The 23,684-nt window shown below is 39.0% G+C and overlaps 2 protein-coding genes across 2 annotated transcripts; both read right to left on the bottom strand.

Annotated features, from left to right (window-relative positions):
• Positions 1–628: 628 nt before the first annotated feature.
• On the bottom strand, positions 629–10,428 carry LOC124151168. Its single transcript, XM_046523534.2, has 3 exons — positions 9,919–10,428; positions 5,125–5,237; positions 629–1,623 (listed from the first exon to the last, which is right to left on the bottom strand). The coding sequence occupies exons 1-3, from the start codon at positions 10,134–10,136 to the stop codon at positions 881–883; spliced, it is 1,074 nt and encodes a 357-aa protein (XP_046379490.2). The 5' UTR covers positions 10,137–10,428; the 3' UTR covers positions 629–880.
• Positions 10,429–12,949: 2,521 nt separating this feature from the next.
• LOC124151178 lies at positions 12,950–17,782 on the bottom strand. Its single transcript, XM_046523545.2, has 3 exons — positions 17,340–17,782; positions 16,589–16,698; positions 12,950–13,938 (listed from the first exon to the last, which is right to left on the bottom strand). Exons 1-3 carry the CDS (start codon positions 17,498–17,500, stop codon positions 13,193–13,195), a joined length of 1,017 nt encoding a protein of 338 aa, XP_046379501.2. The 5' UTR covers positions 17,501–17,782; the 3' UTR covers positions 12,950–13,192.
• Between the last annotated feature and the right edge of the window lie 5,902 nt (positions 17,783–23,684).

Here is a 23,684-nt window from a genome sequence, read left to right as displayed (position 1 = left end):
TTTTTCAGCGACAACTACAAAATGAGACATTATTTTCTGTAAAACTATGAGCCTGAAGCATTATTATTTCTTTCAAAAACTTTCGGGACGATGTATTTTTTTCGATAAAATCCCAGGACCCACCAGAATATCCAATGGTTGGTTCCTTAATGCCAGGCAGGGTAACACGTACCAGTTTGTAACCTCTTTTGGTTTGACCACGGAGGCGGTCAAATGTGCTGATTCTTACACTTCACCGTCGTATAGATGTACAGCTAAAGGTGGAACAGGTTAAGGGTGGGGGTGGGGTGGGGGGGGGGGGGGGGGGGGGGGGGGGGGGAGGGTGGGGGGGGGGGGAGATAATTGAAGGGTTAGTTCAGCTTTCTGGCTTTTCCCTCCTGCGTGTAGTTTTCACTGATATCCCTTCGCTTGTACTTCATAGCAAAATATTCGTTGGCATTCTGGTTTAAGATTAGGTCGGTGGTCAGGACCAATGACTTGGTTGATTGCGTGTCATCGAACCCCGACAGCGAGTGTCGTTTCTCAAAATATCAGTCACTGGATTGTCTGGTCCAAGCTCCAAATTACAGGCCATCACCATATATCTGGAATATTGCCGAGTGTAAGGTTAGACAACAAACAACCTAAAAACCTTCTGTATTGATGTTTTAATAAACTGTCTGAGATTCCAAAAAGTGTTACCTTTGTTGAAGCTTTGGTCTATCTGGATTAAAGGAGCTGCCAATCATGATATGTGTAACCAATACTTAATCTCATGCTCTTCAACGTTGTTGCCCCCAGCTTTGAAATTTAGAAACGTTTCTGGGTCAGACTGTACCCTTATCAAACCTAGTCTATTGACAGCTGACACTTCGAGATTTAAAATCGGAATGTAGAATCCTCAATCGTGATAAACAAACGTGCTTTGGTATATAGTCTGGCCCAATTTCTGAACATCGAAATGTACAGTTCTGTCATCCTGGTCCGACGCCCACACTCCAATAGTAAGCTCATCGTTCTCTAAACTTTCTCCCATGTAAGTGTTCCTCATGGACTTGATACCACGCTTTACAACGTCCTTGGTCAGGGCTCCCATACAACCTTTCTCTATAGCATAATGCAAAGCGTTGATGCAGAAGTACGCATAGTATGCGTAGTTGGTATGATTGTGATTATCAGTGTGCATCCAAGCAACCTTGACATTGTACTGCACAGCGCCACCTGGCCGTTCAATTTTTGGAACTATCAGTGGACGTTTCAAAATGGCGGATCCGCCATGTTTCTCTCGCCACCAATCCGGAAGTGGTTTGGGTCGTCTGCTTGTTTTATCCATGCCAACAAGATGGTTGATGTTTCTGAGGATCGTCTGTCCGGTTGATGGAACAATGATGGAACCTACTGAACTGAAGGATGACTTGCCAACATACCCGAGTTGATATAAAACATCTAAGGGGTTCTTGGGTACAGATATGTCATACAACTCCCTTTCTGTAACAAACTCGGATGATGCTGCAAACCCCAGTCTGTCCGAGGTGAGTTCAGAGTAGTCGAATACCGTCCTTCCAGACACATCCAGGGGAAAATGAGAGGCAAATATTCTTGCTATGGTGATGAATCGCATCAGGCTCGGCATTGAGGGATTTCCTGCATAGGAGAAGTCTTGTTAATACATTTTAGTCTATATCAAAGCCTAGTTTCTACCCTTGCATATCAAGCCCACTTGTTTAGGCTCGATCGTAATGCTACCTTGCGTAGATCACAAGTTGTGCCCCTTGTAAACAAGTAGAGATTGCTGCAGAGCATCAATAGCTCCCCGCAATATAATGTTATGTGCAGAGGAAATAAGTGTAAGCTATGGGAGGAGAGAATTTGTGTTCAGTACAAATTGGTTGTTATAAATGTACTTATCTTTGGAAAGCACAATAAAAGAAACAGTGTCTTTAATTGGTCAGCACAAAGAAAACCCAGGCAAGAAAACTGGGCCTGTCAGGCAAAACTTCATATATACCCATTATTAGTACCAATAAAAAAATCCTATATAGATAACACAACAAATGTCATTCTAAAGCATGCTTTTGCAGCAAATATCAATATTTCTGGTCAAAATGTTGGTTGGGTTAAATAAAGCAAACTTTTAAAATAGTAAACACAAAAAAATGTAATGAATCCACTCTAAATATACTTCAGTTCAAATGTAAAAATTCACGCAATCATTAATGGATTCCCATTTATCTAGCAACTAGTTAGGAACATACAGTTTGGTTACGTTATCTATAAATATTGAGAATTATCTTACATATTGTAAAAACAAAGGCCATAGTTCACTTTTCTCAAAAATTCGTTTAAGTAAACAGAAACTAAAAATTGTAGATATACAACAACAACAAAAAAACCATTTGAACAACGTCTCTGTGAAACATGTGATGTCTCAGAAGATGAACAACATTACGCACTGTCTTACATAATACAACCAAGAAAGAGAATCACAAATAATCCCCAATCATGATAAAGAATTTGGTACACTCTGTTAAAAGGTGCAGATTCTTAATAAGTTTACCAACAGTTATCCAGAAACAGCTTCCAAGATCTGTTAACATATCAACAATTACAAACAAATTCCTTGTACATGTATGTACAACCTTACCATAGTTTTGCTCAATTCTCATATTGTTTCCATATCATTATAATACACTTGTTTTAGAAATTAAATTGTTATAATGTACCTCTTTTGAATGTTGAATGTTCCTGTGTTTTTTAATTGTCGTTTATTGTGCATGTATTTTGTAGTTTGTGATTGTGTAATATTGCCACTGTTTCTTCATGGAATGTTCCGCAATACATATCTCATCTAAAACATCTTTGTTGTATAATAGTTTCTTACAGTTGTTTACGGGGGCATGGTTGGCCCAGTCGCCGAAGGCGCTGGAATTCGCTTTGCAGAGTTGTGTCCCTTGGGCACGCCAGAAACCTATGACAGTGTGTTTGAATCTCGGTTCGCCCCGATTTTGTTGTCAGCACAAAACCCTTACTCGTTGGTTTCACCAAAGTGGTGAACGTCTAAGACCTGCATCACTTCAGACTTTCCTCTCCCACATCAAGCTGACACGGAATACTGTTCAAGACGGCGTTAAACCCAACTACCTCACTCACTCTTGTGTATGGTTCCGTTTGGTTAACTGGGTTTGTGTTGTGATTGCTTCCGGCTTAGATTTGAAATTTGTTTAGAAGAATTGTACTATGTTCAACCCAAACATCGTGAAGATATCATGCAACCGTATTATCTTTTGGGAAAATAATAGCAAACTACAGACCAACCTGTCGATTTCCTATGTATCCAGAAGCAAAGAACATATACGGGTGTATGATCTCTGCTGGAAGTTAATTTTTTTTTGGTCAAAGCAATAAACCATGCAGAAACGTAAACCATACATTATATACAGTGAAGTATTTAAAACAATGCCGTCAACTATGCACAGCAAGCGCCATACTTGTGATTATGAAGACAACTAATAAAAAAATCCTCATATCAAACCCGTTGTTTTACATGTGTTGTTTTTTTAAGAAAGTCATACTTTATAGAAGCCTGTTATTTAATCTTGTTGAAAAATATGTTGCAATAGCAGTGTGAAAATTGAGTGCGCGTGACAGGCTTGGCCAAATTTCCTTCCTGGAACGTTTCTCGATGGCTGCCTGAATAACATACGATACATTGCAAAGGTAGTGCGCAATTGAGCTGTTTGGGTAAGGGAGATAATCACTCACTCTCAGTGATACAGCTTGAATAAGATACGATGTACAGCAATGCAAGGTCAGTGCGTGAATTTATCACTTCTATACTACGCCTATAGCTAAAGGAGATAATCGCTCAATGCGCAATAGTTTATTCTTACAAAATATAGACCGGTTAACTTTAGCGAAATGGGATCATTTTTAGCTCTTTTAAAAACAAAATGAACAAATTTCATGGGTTATCAGCATTACGAAAAGTAACTAAGTCTCAGAATAGCAAGACGATTTGGAGGTATCTCTTATTGCTGGAAAAGATAAACATCAACATTTCACGCACATTTCACATGATTTGTATGTTTCGTTTCGGTAACTGTGTGGCTTGAAATTTCAAAGAAACCAACATGTCGACTTACATGCTACAAAATTAACCTCTCCCGTATACTTCCCCGCCTTAAGGGCGGGGAAGAATAAACGTAAACGCGATATCCCATCATATCGCTGTTCTCAGTTCGTATGGCTTCACAAACATGTCGACAACCATAGATGACGATCTTTTCGATCAGATAACGAAAACATTCGCGATTTCACCACGTACAGACAAACAAAGGATGTTGATTTTATTAAACGTTCTCTGATTGGACTATCGGTATATCCTCGTTCCAATCATAATGAGCACTGAAAAGAGGGCTTGATGTGGCTAGGGTGGAAACGAGACTTTGATAATTAGTGGACGCTCTTTCCTCGGAAAGATGTCATGAAAAATAATGAACATAAGAAACCTTCGGCGTCCATACACCTTGGGTGAATGAGTGATTTTAAAGACGCTTAAAAGCTTTGAACAGTATTTAGGTTATATCGCGGCATGTCGGTTTGATGTGGTGGGACAGACCAAAGCGATTCACGTCTTTGTAACTTTGTAAAATCCAACAGCACTGACAAACAGAGAATCATTATCAGGCTGTATCATGTCTGATTCGTAAATCCTGTCGCACGCACGCACTCAAACTCTAATAGCTCGTTTGCTTAAAGTGAGGTCAAAGGGAGTTCAACCTTGCGTTCAAGAATATTTCACTTGTACAGTGACGTGCATGTTTCTACTAGTTCTGACTAATGCTGGTTTAATAGCGTTAGTCCGTTGAGATACAAGTTTAACATAGGTACACCTCTCACACATACTGACACCGAGCCGCCCAGTCCTTGTGAGCGCCAGGTAGGGTAACAACAAGTACCATCTTTAAAAGAATTTTGGTATAACGCGGTCGGGGATCGAACCACCGACCTCCGCTATCCAGGCAGACACTCTATCCACTCCACGAGGGAGGCGGTAGGTTGGTTATGGACTCACTTTGTTAAATCACAAACATTAATCTAATACGAGAAAAATACTAATATATGCGACACAAACACTATATTTACCATCTCTGTCCATGGATTCAAGTGAAAAGCCTGGAGTGTGTACGACTGACCGGGTCTCCGTCTTGTCCACTGTCTGACTGTACCCCATATTCGTCATGCTGGCCAAGAAGCGGCTGTAATGATTGAGTGAATTGTGTTTTACGCCGCAGTCGGTCCAACTATATCATGATGACCTGTACATAATATAGTCTGGGCCTTGCAACAAGTGGCTGATAGCATGAAGATTGAAAGAGTATGGTCTTACGCAGCTTTTAGCAATATTCCGACAGTATCACGTCGAAAATGAGCTTTACACATTGTAACCGCATGGGGAATCGAACTCGTGCATTCGGCGTGACGCGCGACCGCTTTAACCGCTAGGCTATCCCACCGCCCCGCATGAAGAATGATCCAGGCTGCCAGGTCATTGAAATCATCATTAATTTTCTAACTAGAACTGGATGATTGATATCTTGTTTACCTGAATTCCCTTTAGGTTTGGTGAAGGTTATACTCAGGGTTATAGCTGACTTCCGTTATGTTGTAAGAATGTCTTTGGTTTAACGCCGCTTTGAACAGTTTTTCAGGGTTTTTTTAGTGTGGAGACCCAGGACCATGGGTATGATACTTAAAAAATCTTGAATCATAACCAGGAATTATTAGGGATTCGAGTTGCATAATATTAGAGACAGAAATTCAATACAATAATACATAATAAAATTTCATTTCTAAAAATCTGAAAATATACATAGGATATGTAAGGTAGAAAATTAATGGATAATCTTGTCAAGTATTTACAACTATGTAAACAACAACAAAGATTGTAGGAATCGGTATTGCTGCAATTTGGCAGATTACGTATTTTTAGCAATTGTTGAAGTACAGTACACGTCCATTGTGTATGATGCATCATGGCGTAATACTTCCCTAATTCCGCTCAACAAATCATTGTACATAGCATCATTTTCAATTTATTAGAGGATAAAAAACATCTGACCCACCAATCCTGTAATCAATGACCGGTTCCTTATACAGATTTCCTTTCAAATAAATTTCCTTACTGGGATGTAGTTTCCACATTCTTTAAAGATATTATTAAAGTAGCTCTGTGAAAACAGTGTTAGATTTCACACATTAACCATAAACACATCAGTGTTCAAGCTGCTATCTGTCTTCCATATTTTAAACTATGAAACACACATTTCAGTGTTGAAGTACGAATATATTCTGTCATTTGAGAATGTTTATTATTTCAAATTAATTATTATAATAATATAATATTCAGTATCAATATTACATGTTTAATAAATATTAATTTTATTGATTTTATTCATTAATTTGTCATTTTTTTATTTTTTTATTGAAAACAATCCCGTCCTCTTGTCAGAACAGAGCAGAGCAGAACAGAACTTTATTTACGCTCAGGCCGGGATCCTCGGCATATGAGGTACAAATTTGCAAACAATTTTTTACATAAGATGGCGGGGTGGTTTACATGAAAGATTTTACAGTTTTCATAATGACTTTACAGAATGTACAAAGCTTTTTAATGACATTTATTTTTTTTACAATTAAAAAAATCTTTAAATTTAATCATATTCGGGGTTTTAGCATATGAAATTGGAACATATATTTTCCGTTGGTGTTTAAAAGGACAAAGATAAATATAATGAAATTCATCACCAACATCGCTCATGTCGCAGAGTTTACACGTTCGTTCACTGGCAGGGAGTGTGTGCCACCTGCCTAGTTCATTAGGTAAATGGTGGCATCATGTACTAAACAAAGAGAACTTTACAGCCAAAGAGAAACGGATAACTATTAAATATTTTTCAAGGACGAGTTCTGTTTTAAATATGCAATATGTGATACCTTTAGAAGAATTTGTAATCTCTGCACTCCATGTTTGAGTTGCTGTATCAGATAATCATGACGAAATTATAGATTTAAGGCCATTAGGAGGAACTGCTTGTTGGTTCAACCAATAAAAGCTGTAGCCCGTTTCATTGAAAATACTTTCCAAACATTTTATCCATTTTTGACAGCTGTTTACACAGACTTCATTATATAACATTTGATATAGAATTCTTGATAACTTTTGTTCATTTAAGAATTGACCTTCACTTTGTGTGAGTTCATTGTAGTATGAACCTTCATAGAGTGAGGGCCAAACTGTATGAACGTCAATTTCGCGATCATTTGACCGACCTCTCGTCCAATGGAAAAGCCGTATATCGTGTAAACTTCAAATTAAAAAACTATTGCCAGATAAAAATAAGACCTTAGCCCAAAAACATACCATTCGACATTTGATAGAATTAATTAAAGGTATCCTTCCAAGTTCTCCATACAACATGTATAAAGCCGTACTTTTTTAATGGGAAGTAATTTTCAACCCCAACGTTCTGCCACACCCGACACTGACCCGATGGAATTAACATTTTATGGAGCTTCACTGACATACGGCAACTAAGGGGGGTAACTCTAATCTCCAGTGCTTGCAACCTTTGACCTAAACAAAGGGGCACCGACAAACTCCAGTTTTTACCACTGTTCACAAGAAAACATTGATGCAGAGCATCAAAGTTCCCGCCATATGTGATGCCTCACAAACGCATAATTATGATGTTACTGAAAGGCATGAAGGAGCATAATTATATTAACCACAAATAACACAACGTTGTTGCGGGAAAAAATGTTATGTATTTTGAGTATTGGGCAATACAGTTGATACATTTGCATAGGGTAGGTTTATTTTAAAATAGTTTCTTGTTTAACGCCGCACTCAGCAGTATTCCAGCCATATGACGGCGGTCTGTAAATAATCGAGTCTGGACCAGATAATCCAGTGATTGACACCAAGAGCATCGAACTACGCAATTGGAACATGATGTTATGCATCGACCAAATCGGCGAGCCTGACTACCCAATCCTGTTCGCCGCCTCTTACGGCAAGCATGGGTTGCTGATGACCTATTCTAACCAGGGTCTTTATCTAAAAAGTAGATCGAAGGAAATGGAAGCAATTTCTGGCTCAAATGTAAATATGTGGAAATAGTATCAAAACTGCCAACAACATTGGCAGATGCACATACTCAAATAATAGATCACATTCTTTTTACACTTGGAATTGGTTAGAAATGTAAATGAAAATACTAAGGTCTTTTTGTCACAACCACAGATGAACATACTCAAAATATTATCACGTAGATGGAGAACATTTCAATACCGGGACTAATCAATAACGGAGATTCCTCGTCTCTTGTATTACGTTTTTTGGTCAGTTTCTTTTTTGTATTTCTTTCTTTCAAAGAATAGTAATTGTGATCATGATGAGTTGAGTTACTTAGTCTTTTTCTATGTACTGTTTTTTATCCAGTGTCAGTAACTGTTGTGGAATGTGGTTTACTAGTAACAATGACTGGTTTGAGTTCATATGATGATGATTGATTGGTTTGTCGTTTAACGCCGCACTCAGCAATATTCCAGCTATATGACGGCGTTCTGTAAATAATCGAGTCTGGACCAGACAACCCAGTGATTAATATCATGAGCATCGATCCACGCAATTGGGATCGATGCCAGGCATCAACCAAAGTCTGACCACCCGATCCCGTTTGTCGCCTCTTACGACAAGCATAGTCGCCTGATATACTGTTAAGCTGTAACATAACAATTCATCCATACTACTAAACAGAAGTAAAACCGCTAGTCCATTCTGATCCAAACCATTCCGCTGATGAGAGTCAAATAATGCATACGAATCAAAATCCGTAAAAATTGCAATGGAGACATCATTAAAAGATACCAAAAGTGACGGGGATATCAATATTGCTTGTTGAAATGATTCTGTGAAATTTGTTTTCCCTGCTTCTATATTTGTGGCACCTGTGGCACTTATCTGTTATGTAGACAATATCGCTTAGGGAAGTGGCTGCTGGGAGCTGATTATGACCTCCATATCCCTCATAGCCTTCGGTGTTAACTATGTGACTCTAGACAGCTGCGCCTTCATTCAACAGATTATCGAGGTCAGTGGAACACGGTACAGACGCAAATAGATTTGAGCCATGGGACACAAAATATATGAGTGACCAGAGCTTCGGCTGTACATTGAATTCCATTAAACGGTTGAAAAAGGCTACAGCCTTGATGCAAATTCGCCGACACACTACTCCGATTTTGCTTTGACTTTGATCTCAAAGGTTTCACATGTGGCTATGTGCGGTGCACTGATTAAAAAAACACGGGGGGCTGGGTTAATTCAAAATACGGAATATAACTATTCCAAATATTTCCATAGGAAATGAGCATCCAAACAATCAAAAGTGTGGTATGTAGAATGTGGAATTCAACCATATTACATTTAAGTTGAGATGTCGTCGTTGTCCATGAATAAGCATATTCAGAACATATTTTATATTATGCTGTTATTTACGATATCCGGAGTACAGTTCTTCTTTTGTATACACCGTGAAAATCAGAAAATTAGTCCTTGAGGTAAAAAGGACATCGGATTACACATGAATGGTTTAATAATGTCAGCTAATGACCAGAAACGGTCAGATGCATCAATTAACTACATAAAGATGATTTTGAAGTATCTCTTATTGCTAGAAAAGAATAGCATCAACATTCCACGCACATGATTTGTATGTTTTGTTTCCGTAAATGCGTGGCTTGAAATTTCAAATAAACCAACATGTCGACATACAAGCTACAAAATTAACGTTTCCCGTATACTCCCTCGCCTTCAGGGCGGGGAAGAATAACAAAACAAGGAACGTGTGCTCTTTTCCTGAACGAACAACTAACCTGGACATAAGTCCTGAAGTGACACGATCACTCTGTTCCGGTGTCTCGTATGTACTCCAATGTCGCCTCAGATACGAACACGGTTGATAAAGAACAGCACATCTGAAAAGCGTCGGCAGTGGAAGGAGCCGGTAGATACCGGCTGTGGTGTGAGTGGGAAACATCACAATAACTTCGGCAACAATGCAGTTTACCGGGCGCAGCCCGAGCTCTACCATCCGCTCAATTACCGCGCTATAGTGCCACCGCTGTCTCGTTATACCGTTACCGTGCCTCACGCTCTGGTGACTCTCGCTTCACGATCCAACACCCGTTTTTCGGTCTTAGGGAAACTTACACGTCTTTACGATCCAAAACCCCTTTTCGGTCATTAGGGTCAGCTGGCTTTGGGCAAGGGTTACAAAGCCGGTGAGCCGGCGAAGCGCGTTCGAGCCCCCACAGCGCTAATTGGATCTTAAAAAGTGCGCCCGGTAAAGTGCATCAAGGTTTAATCAGTCAAACTATTTGTCGTGGCTTGTCAGCGCAACTACTTCCCTGTGTTCTACACGGACATGGTCAGGGAAATGATGCGCCTACCTTTGACTGGTTTTCTGTCTCGGTACACGGATCTAGTGAGTCGGCGAAGCAACCGTCCAAGATTTGTGTGTTTGTTGTTTAACGCCGCACTCAGCAATATCCCCGCTATATGACAGCGGTCTGTAAATAATCGAGTCTGGACCAGACAATGCAGTGATCGATATCATGAGCATCCACCGTCCAAGTGTCCAGTGCCCTATCCTGTTGGTGCTGGCGTCTTCATTATTAAAGAAAATTGAGATATATGTCTAGGTTTAGCTGATCACATATTTCATTATGTAAATGATTAAGTTATTAATTAATATCACGACACCAGGGCCTATACGAATAAGTTGCCGACATCTACTGAATTCCTGAGGGCGGTACTCATCATGCATTATCAAATCTAATTAGTTTTATTTATTGATTCATTAATGAATAAATGCATTTTATAATGTGTGATATAGCAATATTCCACAAATATCAAGGCGGGGGACACCAGAAATAGGCTAACACATTGTACCCATGTCGGGAATCGAACCCGGGTCTTCAGCGTGACGAGCGACCGCTTCAACCACTGGGCTACCCGACCGTCTCAAATGCATTTTTAAAAATATGATTAACATGGTATCAATGGTATATATATATGTATTCATATATGCGTCAGGGAAAATTGAATGTCGATTGTTGATATAAATAAATCAACAATGCTACTAACTTTGATGAAGATATTGCATCTCTTTTGCTATGTTCTGCGTGTTATTTTGAACTTTCTTGTCGCTTTACATGCATTGAAGGGAAATAGTGCAATGGCAGTTTCATATCATGTCACGATTGGAAAAGGGAGTTAACTCTTACTGGTTTACACTTCCGCGACACACTAATATATTTTGACGTTACAACTTTCAAGTCCACTATTTGTGGTACCCCTAGCGGTATGTGAACCCTGAGTGATAAACTGAAATATGGTCGTTTTTCAAAGATATTGAATTCTCTTATTTCACCCGTAGCTTAACGGTAGTGTTTATATAAACTAGATATTAGTTGAAAATTTTATGTACGCTTTTAAATTATTTTCTGAAACATGATTTTGTAACAGAAACTGGTCAAAATAGCACACAATTAAAATATGTATGATCAAACATACTTGCGAGTATTATCACAATTATTATCTTCTATATGTGCTTCTATATGTGGATATTCCTTTGTTTAATCTTCACTTAAATAATAAACTTAATGATGTATGTAAAACATGTAAATTATACAAAGCACAATAAAATCATCCTTCTTTTGAACCTGTCCACTAACAATTTCCCGCGGCAGCATGTCAACAGTTAGGTTAAAAGACACCGTCACGACAGTCGTCGGACGAACAGGCCAATATGTAGTTAAACATATTATACTCTTTGGTACCCTTATCAAAGGGTAATGTGACAACAACAAAAAGCAATATCAGGAACACGGTTGTGAACTTTTGCGCAATAGTGTCGAAATCTAATCAATACTTATACGAATCTGCCAATTTCAAAAACTTGAAATGTGACACAAACAGTATGTTACTATAAACAACTCTTTCACTATTCTCCCGAAAAATCTTGAAAAATATAATTATGTTTCAGACTGTTCAAAATAAAAGAAGCATTTGCCTCCGCCAAAAAATAAATTTTATTGTTGCAAGGGTTTTCTCTTAATAAATCAACTTTAGGCTCGTAGTTTTCAATTAAAAAAATAGCTGGCTTTGTAGCACGGTTAATATCGGAACAAAATCAGATCTCAGTTCTGGCTACCGCTGAAGAAAGACCTGAGGTTCACCTCAGAACGACTTTTCATCCGACCAATCAGAGCGGCGCTTACCAGACCAGATCAGGAACGTGACAGCTACTAAGCGGGAATGTATTTTCTAATCATACAACTTCGAAAATTTAACACTGGGTATCACTTCGGGCTTTCCAATATATATATATATCTATATATATATATATATATATATATATATATATATATATATATATATCACACACACAGGGTTGGTTGGTTCGTTGGTTTGTTGATCAACGTCGCACTCAGCAATATTCCAGCTATATGACGACGGTATGTAAATAATTGAGTCTGGACCAGTCAAGCCAGTGATTAATATCATGAGCATCGATCTACGCAATTGGGATACGAGGACATGCATCAACCAAGTCATCGAGTATAACCATCCGATCCCGGTATATTAGTCGCCTCTTACGGCAAGCATAGTCGCCTTTTACGGCGAGCATGGGTTGCAAAAGACCTATTCTGTACACGGGTCCGTAGATATTGAGATATAGAGGATAGATAAGGCGTTACTGTATTGTTAAAACAGTAATACTGCACTTCAACCTGATTTGATAACATTTCATTTTGTCGTAAAACCTTTACTGGAGAAAAACTTAACGATAAAATATTTTGACTGCGCCATGACATCACTCACTTTCTTTGTGGATTGGTCAACAAACGTTGTGACCTTGACCTTTCTCTCAGTCGCCGAATACAGGGTGGTGAATGTGTTTGTTTTATACTTCATCAAATTACATTATTGGTAATAAACTGAATAATAACTCGCTTCATATTTGACATCAAGTTTATGTCCTGAGAAAAGTAATTTTTAATATGCCCGAGACATACATCTATTTCCATCAATACAAATTATCACTCATAGCAAATAGGATCACCAAAACACCCAAAACATCATTCAGTCATCATGATAAACAAACGTGCTTTGGAATATTGACTGGCCCAATTTCTGAACATCGAAATGTACAGTTCTGTCATCCTGGTCCGACGCCCACACCTCAATAGTGAGCTCATCGTTCTCTAAACTCTCTCCGATGTAAGTGTTTCTCATGGACTTGATACCACGTTTTACAACATCCTTGGTCAGGGCTCCCATACAACCTTTCTCTATAGCATAATGCAAAGCGTTGATGCAGAAATCAACATAAGTGGTGTAGTTAGTATGATTGTAATTGTCAGTGTGCATCCAAGCCACTTTGACATTGTATTGAACAGCCTCAGCAGGTCTTTGCAGTCTTGGAACTATCAGAGGATCCTTAAAGATGGCGGATCCGCCATGTTTCTCCCGCCACCAATCAGGAAGTGGTTTGGGTCGTCTGCTTGTTTTATCCATTCCAACAAGATGATTGGTGTTTCTGAGGATCGTCTGTCCGGTTGAAGGAACAACGATGGACGCTACAGTACTTAGGGATGACTTGCCAACATACCCGAGTTGATACAAAACATCTAAGGGACTCTTGGGTACAGATGTATCATACATTGCCTTTTCTGATATCACCTCTGACGAAGCCACGAATGTCAGTCTGTCGGAGGTGAGTTGTGCGTAGTCAAAAATCGTCCTTCCAGTCTCATCAAGAGGAACGTGGGTGGCAAATACTCTTGCTGTTGTTGCAAATCTCATAAGACTCGGCATTAAGGGGTTCCCTGCAAAACAAAGCTTCCGTCTTAACCTAATTTGTCAATAATCGAAAACGTTCAGTTGTTGTGAATATCTTTTTAGAAACATAATATGGTTATTTTGCAATACAACACGGGTTTTTTCATTAAAGCATTGACCCTCATCTGACATATGGAAGATATATTGATAATTGGTGGCCATATTGGATTATGCAAATTAGCCATATTTCCCAAACTGGGATTGCTTGGGACTTTTAGTATGTTGTTTTCGGGACCGTGTAGAAATGCATTGTGGTAAAATAAATTCTGTTGCAGTTTGTTCCAAGTGAAACCTTATTTTGCCTGGACTATAAGCATTAAAGGGAAAGTAAAGCCAGCATAGGAACTTTGAAGATTTTAATACTTTAGGACACACTTATAATCATAATTTCTTGACCAAAATTTAATTTTTTAAAAACCGGAAATAGCGTAAAACAGGATAAAAACGGCAGGCATAATCGTCTCCCAAACGAAAAATTCCGCCACTTAGGGGATTCCCTTTGTGGGGTTAAAACGTGTACCCGGTCTTTGTTGCGCTGCGCAATGTCAACAATCACGACGATCGGGCTTCTGCTTCGGTGAGTGAGTATGATTTTACGCCGCTTATCCCAGCAATATCACGGCGGGGGATACCGGAAATGTGCTTCACATATTGCACCCATGTGGGGATTCGAACCCGGGTCTTTAGTGAGACTAGCGAAGGCTTAAACCACCAGGCTACCCCACTGCCCCCTTCTGCTTCGGATTCTCTAATACATTACGGGTAGCATTGTTGTTATTTTTTAAGGATTAGCAGAAATAGCAGAAACAGTACACGTTTAACCGGCTAAGAAACACAAGATAGATGAACTAGGCAAACATATCAGCCAATGAAAACAGTTGTTACGCTGCACCGGTAGCTTTAGGCCACGCCCCCAAATAGGTCTGTTTTGGAAGCCGAATGCGTGTGATTTCAGCACTTTCACATGGACATTTGAATGCATTCTACGAGTATTATGATTGTACGTACATTCGGAGTTTGAAATTTGCAATTTGATCTAAAACAAATAACATAAGGCCAAATATATCACAATCAACGTTTATGTCTTGTAAATACATCACACACGAAAAAAAAATTAAATAAAACATTGCTGACAATACACAAATGCAATGCTATTCATGAAAGGGGGCGGTCGGGTAGCCTAGTGATTAAAGCGTTCGCTCGTCATGCCGAAGACCCGGGTTCGATTCCCGACATGGGTACAATGTGTGAAGCCCATTTCTGGTGTCCCTCGCCGTGATATTGCTGTAATATTGCTTTAAGCGGCGTAAAACCATACTCACTCACTCATTATTCATGAAGGAATATCAGTTATTGAATTGATACGACCAACTACATTCGTAGAGGTTTAACGTTGCAAAAATGGATCTGGTGTTCACGTAATACAGATTTGTGGGAGGTTGGAGTTGTGGGGAAATGAGCTGCCGTTGTTCAACTGGGTTGGCTACATCTTAGGTTGGGTAAGCACAGCGCTTTAAGGAAATAGATCGTCTGAGTGAAGGTTTAACGATTTGAAAGTCACCTTCATGTTGAAGGTGAAATGATTAGGTGAAATGGGGGTAAACGTCACGTCCAAGATTATTGTATAGCAGCGTGCATGCACGTGTGTGTGTGTGTGTGTGTGTGTGTGTGTGTGTGTGTGTGTGTGTGTGTGTGTGTGTGTGTGTGTGTTCGCGTATGCTGTGCATGTGTCTGTCTGTGTGTCTGTATATCTGTCTGTGTGTGTCTGTCTGTGTGTGTGTCTGAGTCTGTTTGTGTGCCTGTGTCTGTGTCTGCTTGTACGGCTTCTTCTACTCGTCCGGACTGATGCCGATTTATAGTGCTAGCTCACTGAGATACCATGCCACAGTTTAACATTAATACCCCACTTAGACAAAGTATACTGACTCCGAGCCGACCAGTCCTTGTTTTAGCCCCATAATGCCGAGCGCCAGACAGGGTAACAACAAGTTACTGTACATCTCTTAATGTCTTTTGGTATGACACGGCCGGGATCGAACCCCGGAATTTCCGCTCTCCGGGTGGACGCTCTACCACTAGACCACGGAGGCGGTCACCTTCATGTTGAAGCTCGAGGTCACGAAGACCGAAGACATATCGCATCAGCTTCCTGATGACAATGAAACCAAGGGTCATAATTGGAACGAATATGGCATTAGAAACTACAAGCAGATCCTGGTATGGCTAAACGTTACAACTCCACTCAACGAAATACAGCACCTTAGACCAGTGGACAAATAATTCATCCTCAGCCAAATTTGGAGTTTTGCTGAGATCGCTTTGTGAAATGAGTTTTGGGTTGGCTGTTATATCCTTGAGGATTTAAACCAGGCTTCCTTACCTTAATAATACTTGGTTCAAAATATGTCTATGTTCACCCAGAACAGAGTGGGTACCCAATAGGAATATATGGTTAACAAGGTGGATTGTATACTCCTCAGGGAGCTGAGAATGAACATCGAGTGCACACTGATCCATTGACCTGGGTAATAATTGTCTGTGGACTATAAACATGATATCCAGCATGTACGCCATACAAACAGACTTTTATTATTATTACAAACAGGAATTTAAAAAAATAATTTCAAAAACCATTACCATCTCGGTCTATGGATTCATAAGACAACCCCGGCGTGTGTATCACTGACTCCTCCTCCGTCTCGGCAACTGTCAGGCGGTATATATCCTTCAGGTAAGCCATGTAGCGTCTACAACATGATTCAAGTCACACTGGTAAAAATGAATAAAAAAATGTATCCAGATAAATAGTGAGTTTGGTTTTTACGCTTTCTGCAGTGTTTCAGTTAGTTCTAGGCGTGTCAGCTTGTTTGGGAGGAAAGCCCACGGTTTGATTGTTTGTTTATTTATTTCTTGTTTAACGCCGCACTCAGCAATATTCCAGCTATATGACAGCAGTCTGTAAATAGTCCTATGAGGATATCAGATTATAACTTTGTGGCTAAATAAGTCACGTCATTTATCTATTAAAAGCCATGATCTAGTGACCCACTTTGGCCTGAACAGTTGGGTTATTTGGTTTATCGGGTGTTGACCACTCCAGTTGTATTTAATTTATCAAAACTGAATACCTGCCAAGGTTGTAAGATACCAGACTTAATTAATCATTCATGGGAAACGCATTGTTGAATCAAGTCCGGGTCAATGGGTTAAAAATTAGGTAAACAGTAAAATACATCGAGAAAGATACCAAGTTATAACATGAAGAGCGCGCATCAATCAAAGGGAGGTAACTCTCATTTCGACTGATTTCGACCTTTGACCAGTGTATTAATCACAACACAAGCCTTCCACAGGCCTGTGAAGCCTTCCTGTGTCTGTATTTACTTACATCGTAATTGGCCCGGTAGTGAAACTATTCTTTTCTGACGATTCTCCTGTGCTGAAGTGTCGCCCAATACTCGGACAGTGTAGATCTAGCTTGCCATATCCACATCTCAAAATCCTCTGCAGAGCGTGTCGGCGGACAGACGATGTTCGAGTTGAAAACATTCCGGTCAATAACTGGAGAGAATCCGCAGTGTGAGAAATCAACACGTGCGTGTGATTATAAACACCCTAAACCCAAAGTCTCCCTTTGGGGTGAAAGAAAAGCTGAAGGGGTGGTAAACGTATATATGCGGTTGTGAAAGCGACTCACTAACACAACCTGACACAACAAGGGAGGTAACTCTTGATTGTTTATATAATCCCTCGTGATAATAATTATTATTTTTATTCAATATTTTCCCCTCGTGATGTATCCAATTATTAAAAAAAAAAACTTACGACCTGTATAATAACCTTTAAGGTTTGTGTTTGGTCTAGGCTGATTATAACACCTAGAATTTATTGTCGGAGAAGTAGCTCGAGACCGCACACCTTAAAACAACCAAGAGAAGCATCTATTAGTGGTCGTTATTCGGTGTATCTCATCAGTCACTCACATATAACAATAAAACACAAGCAAAAGTACAACCTGAGGCAATTAAAATACTCCGAGAATTATGAACAAACAGTTACAGTATAAACCATACTGACAATGAATCATACAAAAAAATGCATTTTTAAAACAATGAAACGAAGACACTTTTACATTTGGTTGAAAATAAATAAACCGTGATATGGCGCAATTAAGGCAATGTATTGTTAATAAATAAGACACTTCAGTAAGACACGTACTACATGTGTTTCAAGTTACTAAAGACCGCCTCCGTGGTCTTGTGGTAGAGCGTCCGCCCGGATAGCGGAAGGTCCAGGGTTCGATCCCGGGCCGCGTCATACAAAAAGACGTTAAAAGATTGTACTTGTTGTTACCCTGTCTGGCGCTCGGCATTAAGGGGCTAAAACAAGGACTGGTCGGCTCGGAGTCAGTATACTGTGTCTGAGTGGGGTATTCATGTTAAACTGTGGCATGGTATCTCAGTGAGCTAGCACTATAAATCGGCATCAGTCCGGACTAGTACAAGCAGCCACACACACACATACACGTGCATGCACGTCGCTATATAAGTGCAATAATCTTGGACGCGACGTTAAACCCAATTTCACCTCACCTCACCTCAAGTTACTAAAATAATCTGACATGATCTTTGATATTTATGAAGAACGTAATGATAGGCTTTACTTTGATACAACACTGCAGAATACACATTGAACCGAATAATAAGAATACAGAAATATTAATATATAATTTCAATCTGTTAGTTGAATAATATGTCAACATCTTTTCTATCAAAACTACAGTTAATTATCAAAAAATCATATGCCGCGCGGCATGTCATTTGATGTGTACAATGTATACATAAATAGAGCATAACAATACTGATAATATCGCAATGAATGAGCAGCTGATCTAAACAACAAGTTTAGCGTGAACAGTATAGTTACCTCGCTTGATAAGTACATTGTTTATACATTAATTACACCAAGGGTAGTTTGAATCATTTGAAATGAACACACACAGTAATTATTTAAAGATACATTCATTTACATACACTTTGATTGCAAACATGCAATAAAATATAAAATTGACAACACACATACCAGAGCGACTTCGCTTCCACGAGGCTGATTATATGTTATTAATACAGTAATATTAATATACACCTTATTGTTAGATTATTTCTAGTGCTACAAGATCTAACCTAACTATAATAATAACTTCACTGGTATACTTAATCAATGCCTAATTTAAAATGTTGATTATATTCAAATCAACTAACAACATGGAAAGCAATAGAAAACAGGAAAATAGGAATATAGTTTAAGGACATACAATATATATCAAGTGAACATGTCTTACCTTAAAATAGCCCAGAGAAGCATCTGTTAGTGGCCAGTCTTTATTCGGTGTATCTCATCAGTGAGGTACCCCCCAAAAAGGCCGTTATTTATACCACCGATGCTCATAGATGTCATGATATGGTCGCATGTTCAATTATCGTTTATTTAATGTTACTACACAATACTTACACAAAGTATCTGAATTTAAAGATCACCTGGCAGTTTTGAAAGAGATGAGTATTCTAATCCCCCTGTGACAGTTAACCAACGTTTTTGTAAATATTGCCCTGGATGTGTAGAAGATGAAACTCACTTTCTCCTCCACTGTTCACTTTATGATGATATCCGTGTTACCCACCTTCCACAAGTATTTAACCCCACAAATGGCAACTTAAATAACTATACTGAGCTTGTATATATTTTAAATGATTATAATATTATTTCAACTCTAGGTAGTATGTGCTACAAAATGGCTGTCCGAAGAAAATCTCACTACCAATAACACCATATATATTTATATTGCTTTTTATATGTTTTTACTCAATTTGTTTTACTATGTATTATGTATGGTCTCTTATAACCCACATCGTGGGTGGCAGAGATACTTTATAGTGTACTTTTATAATAATGTATGTGCCTATAACCTGTATCTACGATGAGACAAAAATAAACAATTTGTCATTGTCATTGTCATTGTCAGTATGCAGAATTGACAAAAATTACATAAGTTGTCTCGGAGGGGCGTGTTATCACAGAGTAATGTTTACTTCCCTCGCCGGACATGGAGTATTAACGATTACCACATAACGCTTGTCAAGTAAAACATGGGAATGAAGGCAGGCGTATATCACCACTGACAGATATAGACTTCGGACGAACATGCATGTGTCTTGACGCTTCACATCTATACTTATCAACTAAAACTTGAGAATGAAGGCCGGCGTATATCAACACCGACTGATGAGATAGACTTTTATTACACAAATTATTGAGTATTATACACAAAATATGTTGTTTAGTCCTATTTTAATAAGTCAAAATTATTTATACAATGTTAGGAAAGGAATCGTCTAATATCCCGTCAAATTATCAAACCTCTTATGTGTATCATATTGTCTTTACACAATGAAGTTCAGACACAGATGCTATAAATGTTTTCCTCCAGATAAGATCGAGCACAAATCACGAAAGCGAATTTTAATGGGATTTTTTCACAACATACGAATACCCTGACGAAGACTGTTTAAATGCCTCTTCCGGTCGCTACGGTCGTGATTACTATAATTTTAATATTATTATTTCATTTATTGATATCACAAATTCGATTTCATTAGAAGAGATAATTATTGATATCATAAAATAGTAAGTCATCACTGATTCGATGGTTAAATATCAGTCTATGATATCTTAAAATGTATTTGTGATATCGTAAAATGTATTTTATGATGTTAAAAAATGAATTTGTGGTATCTGAAATAATCTATCGAAATCTAAACCAAATCGAACAATTCATTTTTTTATATCAGAAACTCGATTTATTTCTATTCAAACAAACATCCCTTTAAATGATATGGTGTCAATATGTGATTTTTTTAATATATGATATCAATAAAAGAAAAAATGATATAAAAAAAAGAGGGGGGCCGCCGCCGTGGAGTAGTGAAAAGAGGCATTGCCTAAAAGTCGGTCCGGGCCGGGCCAAAGTGTTATTGGCTAATTACTTCATGTTCGGCGATCATACCTACATGTAATTGATGCAACATACACACATGTCATTAATGAACAACCACCAAACAAAAAAGTGAACCATAATTAAGTAATTGGGAGTAAATCGCTTGAAAACCAGAAAGTGGAGCTGTGTGTAAGCGTCGCTGATCTAGGTAACATGTAAAAGAGCAATCGTTAAACGAAATAAGATTTGAAACGTATCAAATACTTCTAGCTATCGTGATACAAATTTCCATCTGTCGGCATAGCGTACTATATCTAAGTAAATACCACTTAATACTGTCACTGTTCATCGTATTTAAAGCAGACACGTTGGTTAAAGTAGACCTCTTCTCCCTATACTCTCAACAGTCACACAAGTGTTCGGTCCGACTTGGCCCGGGCTGTCAAAATCAACTTTAAACTCATATATGTATCATCAAATGGATTCACTTCAATAAACTAGTATAATTTCTACCAAAATATCACTTTATAGTGTCTTAGATCGCGGTATTTAAAGAAAACAAGGGGCTCAAAGTGAAGCCCTTTTCCCTCTACATTCTCAACATAGTCTCTATCAGAAGTGTTTTGCTTGTGTTGGGTCCGAATTGGCCCGGGCGGTCAAAATCTACTTTAAACACACAGATGCATCTTCAAATGTGTTTACATCTATAGATTAGTATTAAATCTACCTATATACCACTTTATAGTGTCACGGTGCATCGTGTTTAAAGAAAACAAGGTGCGCAAAGTGAAGCATTTTTACTGTATTTTCTTAAGAAAATCTATGTCAGAAGTGTTCGGTCTGACTTGGCCCGGGCTGTCAAAATCAACTGACCAGCTGTAACACTGCACAATATGTTGTTTTCACTAAGTATCGTTATACATTAGAGAGGTGCAACGCGTTTTTATCCGTCTTTTAGAAATGTAAACGCTTTGAAAAAGACACCTGTCCATTCAATACTAGGAGATTGTATTCGCCTTTAGACTAGACATTCCTCGCTGAAATGTTTGTATGGATGATATTTCAATGATGATGAATCATATACATTTGTACATACTAACGCTTAGATTTTGGCCTCCATTCAAATAACTTTCTACAGAAAAGTGCTATAAGAAAGCCAGGGTGGCCCAGTTGTCTAAGGCGCCGCGATTCGATGTGCAGAGTTGCGTCCCTTGACACGGCAAAAACCTATGATTGTGGGTTCGAATCCCGGTTCGCCCCGATTGTTTCTAGGTTTGTCAGCACCATACCCGTGCTCGTGGGTTTCACCGAAGTGGTAAAAGTCTGAGACCTGCATCACTTCGGGCTTTCCTCCCACATTAAGCTGAAACGCCGTGATATAACTGGAATACTTTTAAATTCGGCGTAAAACCCAACTCACTCACTCATTTCATACTACCTGTATTCCCATTTGCCCATTCCTAATAATGATATTTGAGTATATCTAATAATCCTGAACATTCGGACACCACATTTGGCCTGGATGGTTTGGGAAGATTTGTAATTGAAAAATATGTACCATTGTCAATGGACAAAAAGTAGAAGGAATGTTTATTTTCTGGCACAACATCTGAAGCACCTCACCAGCAGAAAGTGTTACCAATATCTTCTCTCTCCCGATCCTCTTGTACCCATATTTACTACTACTTAGTCTAACTCTCCGAAAGGCAAATTGAAACTTTTGTGCAGCTAGATTCAGGAAGTTCACAGCGTGTACATAATGTTGCCTTTAATCTGTCAGCGAGAGCCCTCTCCCGGCTTAAATATAGAGCTTGAGAAATGTTATTGAAGGGTGTTCATAGATTCAATGCTTTCAGTTCTTTCAAAAAGGTCTATTGAAATATAACCTATAGTCATGTCATAAATAACTTAAGTCTAGACATGAATGAGGGTTTAGCTTTCATGATACGCTTAGCTAAGCGACGCGAGACTGTTTCGATAAGGGCGGGAGCGATCACCGCCACAGAATTCAAACGGCCGTTGATACTGAGGTATTTAAGTCTGTACGTTACCGTCACAAAAAAACTGCAACCAGTTGTTTATCCAGCGTAACGGCACTTGGCCATAGCCTCAACATAGTTTTTTGCTCATTAAAATATTATATGAAGTTCGTGAATTTAGCGTCAAGTTCTGCCTGCCACTGTTGTCGATGGTCGAAATGAGAGTACAAGTTGGGTAAAGTTAGGCCACTCGGCCTGTAGTGCAAGTTGATATCATCCTTATTTTATTAAACTGGCGAGGCCGAAAAGGCATCCCTGTAAAACACTCCATTTTGTGTTGGTTCTCAAAAAAGCAGTTGATATACGGTAAGCATATACACTCACACAAGAAACACACACACACAAGGGTGTTCACAAGGGTGTTATGCCCATCTATTACTACACGAATATGGCAAATCGTCACTCGTCACCACTCGTTCATTTCCTTAACCCAGCACCATACGGTTAAGCTCAACTCACTCACTGTGAACACAATGTTCCAGTTTAAGTTCATCACACACGAGGCGGGGCGGCCGGGTAGCCTAGTGTTTAAAGCGTTAGCTCGTCACGCCGAAGGCCGGGTTCGAATCCCGACATGGGTACAATGTGTAAAGCCCATTTCTGGTGTCCCCCGGCGTGATATTGCTGTAATATTGCTAAAAGCGGCGTAAAACCAAACTCACTAACTCACTCAAACAGACACCCTGGAGTTATTTCGGCT

This window comes from Haliotis rufescens, unplaced genomic scaffold (assembly GCF_023055435.1).
Source record: "Haliotis rufescens isolate VD_foot unplaced genomic scaffold, xgHalRufe1.0.p SCAF_4, whole genome shotgun sequence".
NCBI classification, from domain to species: Eukaryota; Metazoa; Mollusca; class Gastropoda; order Lepetellida; family Haliotidae; genus Haliotis; species Haliotis rufescens.
Note: the sequence above shows the minus strand (reverse complement) of the source record. Positions and strands in the feature narration are given on the sequence as shown.

Excerpts from the sequence above, each read along its gene's own strand:
- LOC124151168 (XM_046523534.2), bottom strand. The coding sequence starts at position 10,136 with ATGGTAGAGCTCGGGCTGCGCCCGGTAAACTGCATTGTTGCCGAAGTT. Across the intron at positions 5,238-9,918 it reads ACTTCAGGACTTATGTCCAG|CCGCTTCTTGGCCAGCATGA; the intron begins GTTAGTTGTTCG and ends CAATCATTACAG. Across the intron at positions 1,624-5,124 it reads TGAATCCATGGACAGAGATG|GAAATCCCTCAATGCCGAGC; the intron begins GTAAATATAGTG and ends TCTCCTATGCAG.
- LOC124151178 (XM_046523545.2), bottom strand. The coding sequence starts at position 17,500 with ATGTTTTCAACTCGAACATCGTCTGTCCGCCGACACGCTCTGCAGAGG. Across the intron at positions 16,699-17,339 it reads ACTACCGGGCCAATTACGAT|ACGCTACATGGCTTACCTGA; the intron begins GTAAGTAAATAC and ends ATCATGTTGTAG. Across the intron at positions 13,939-16,588 it reads TGAATCCATAGACCGAGATG|GGAACCCCTTAATGCCGAGT; the intron begins GTAATGGTTTTT and ends TTTGTTTTGCAG.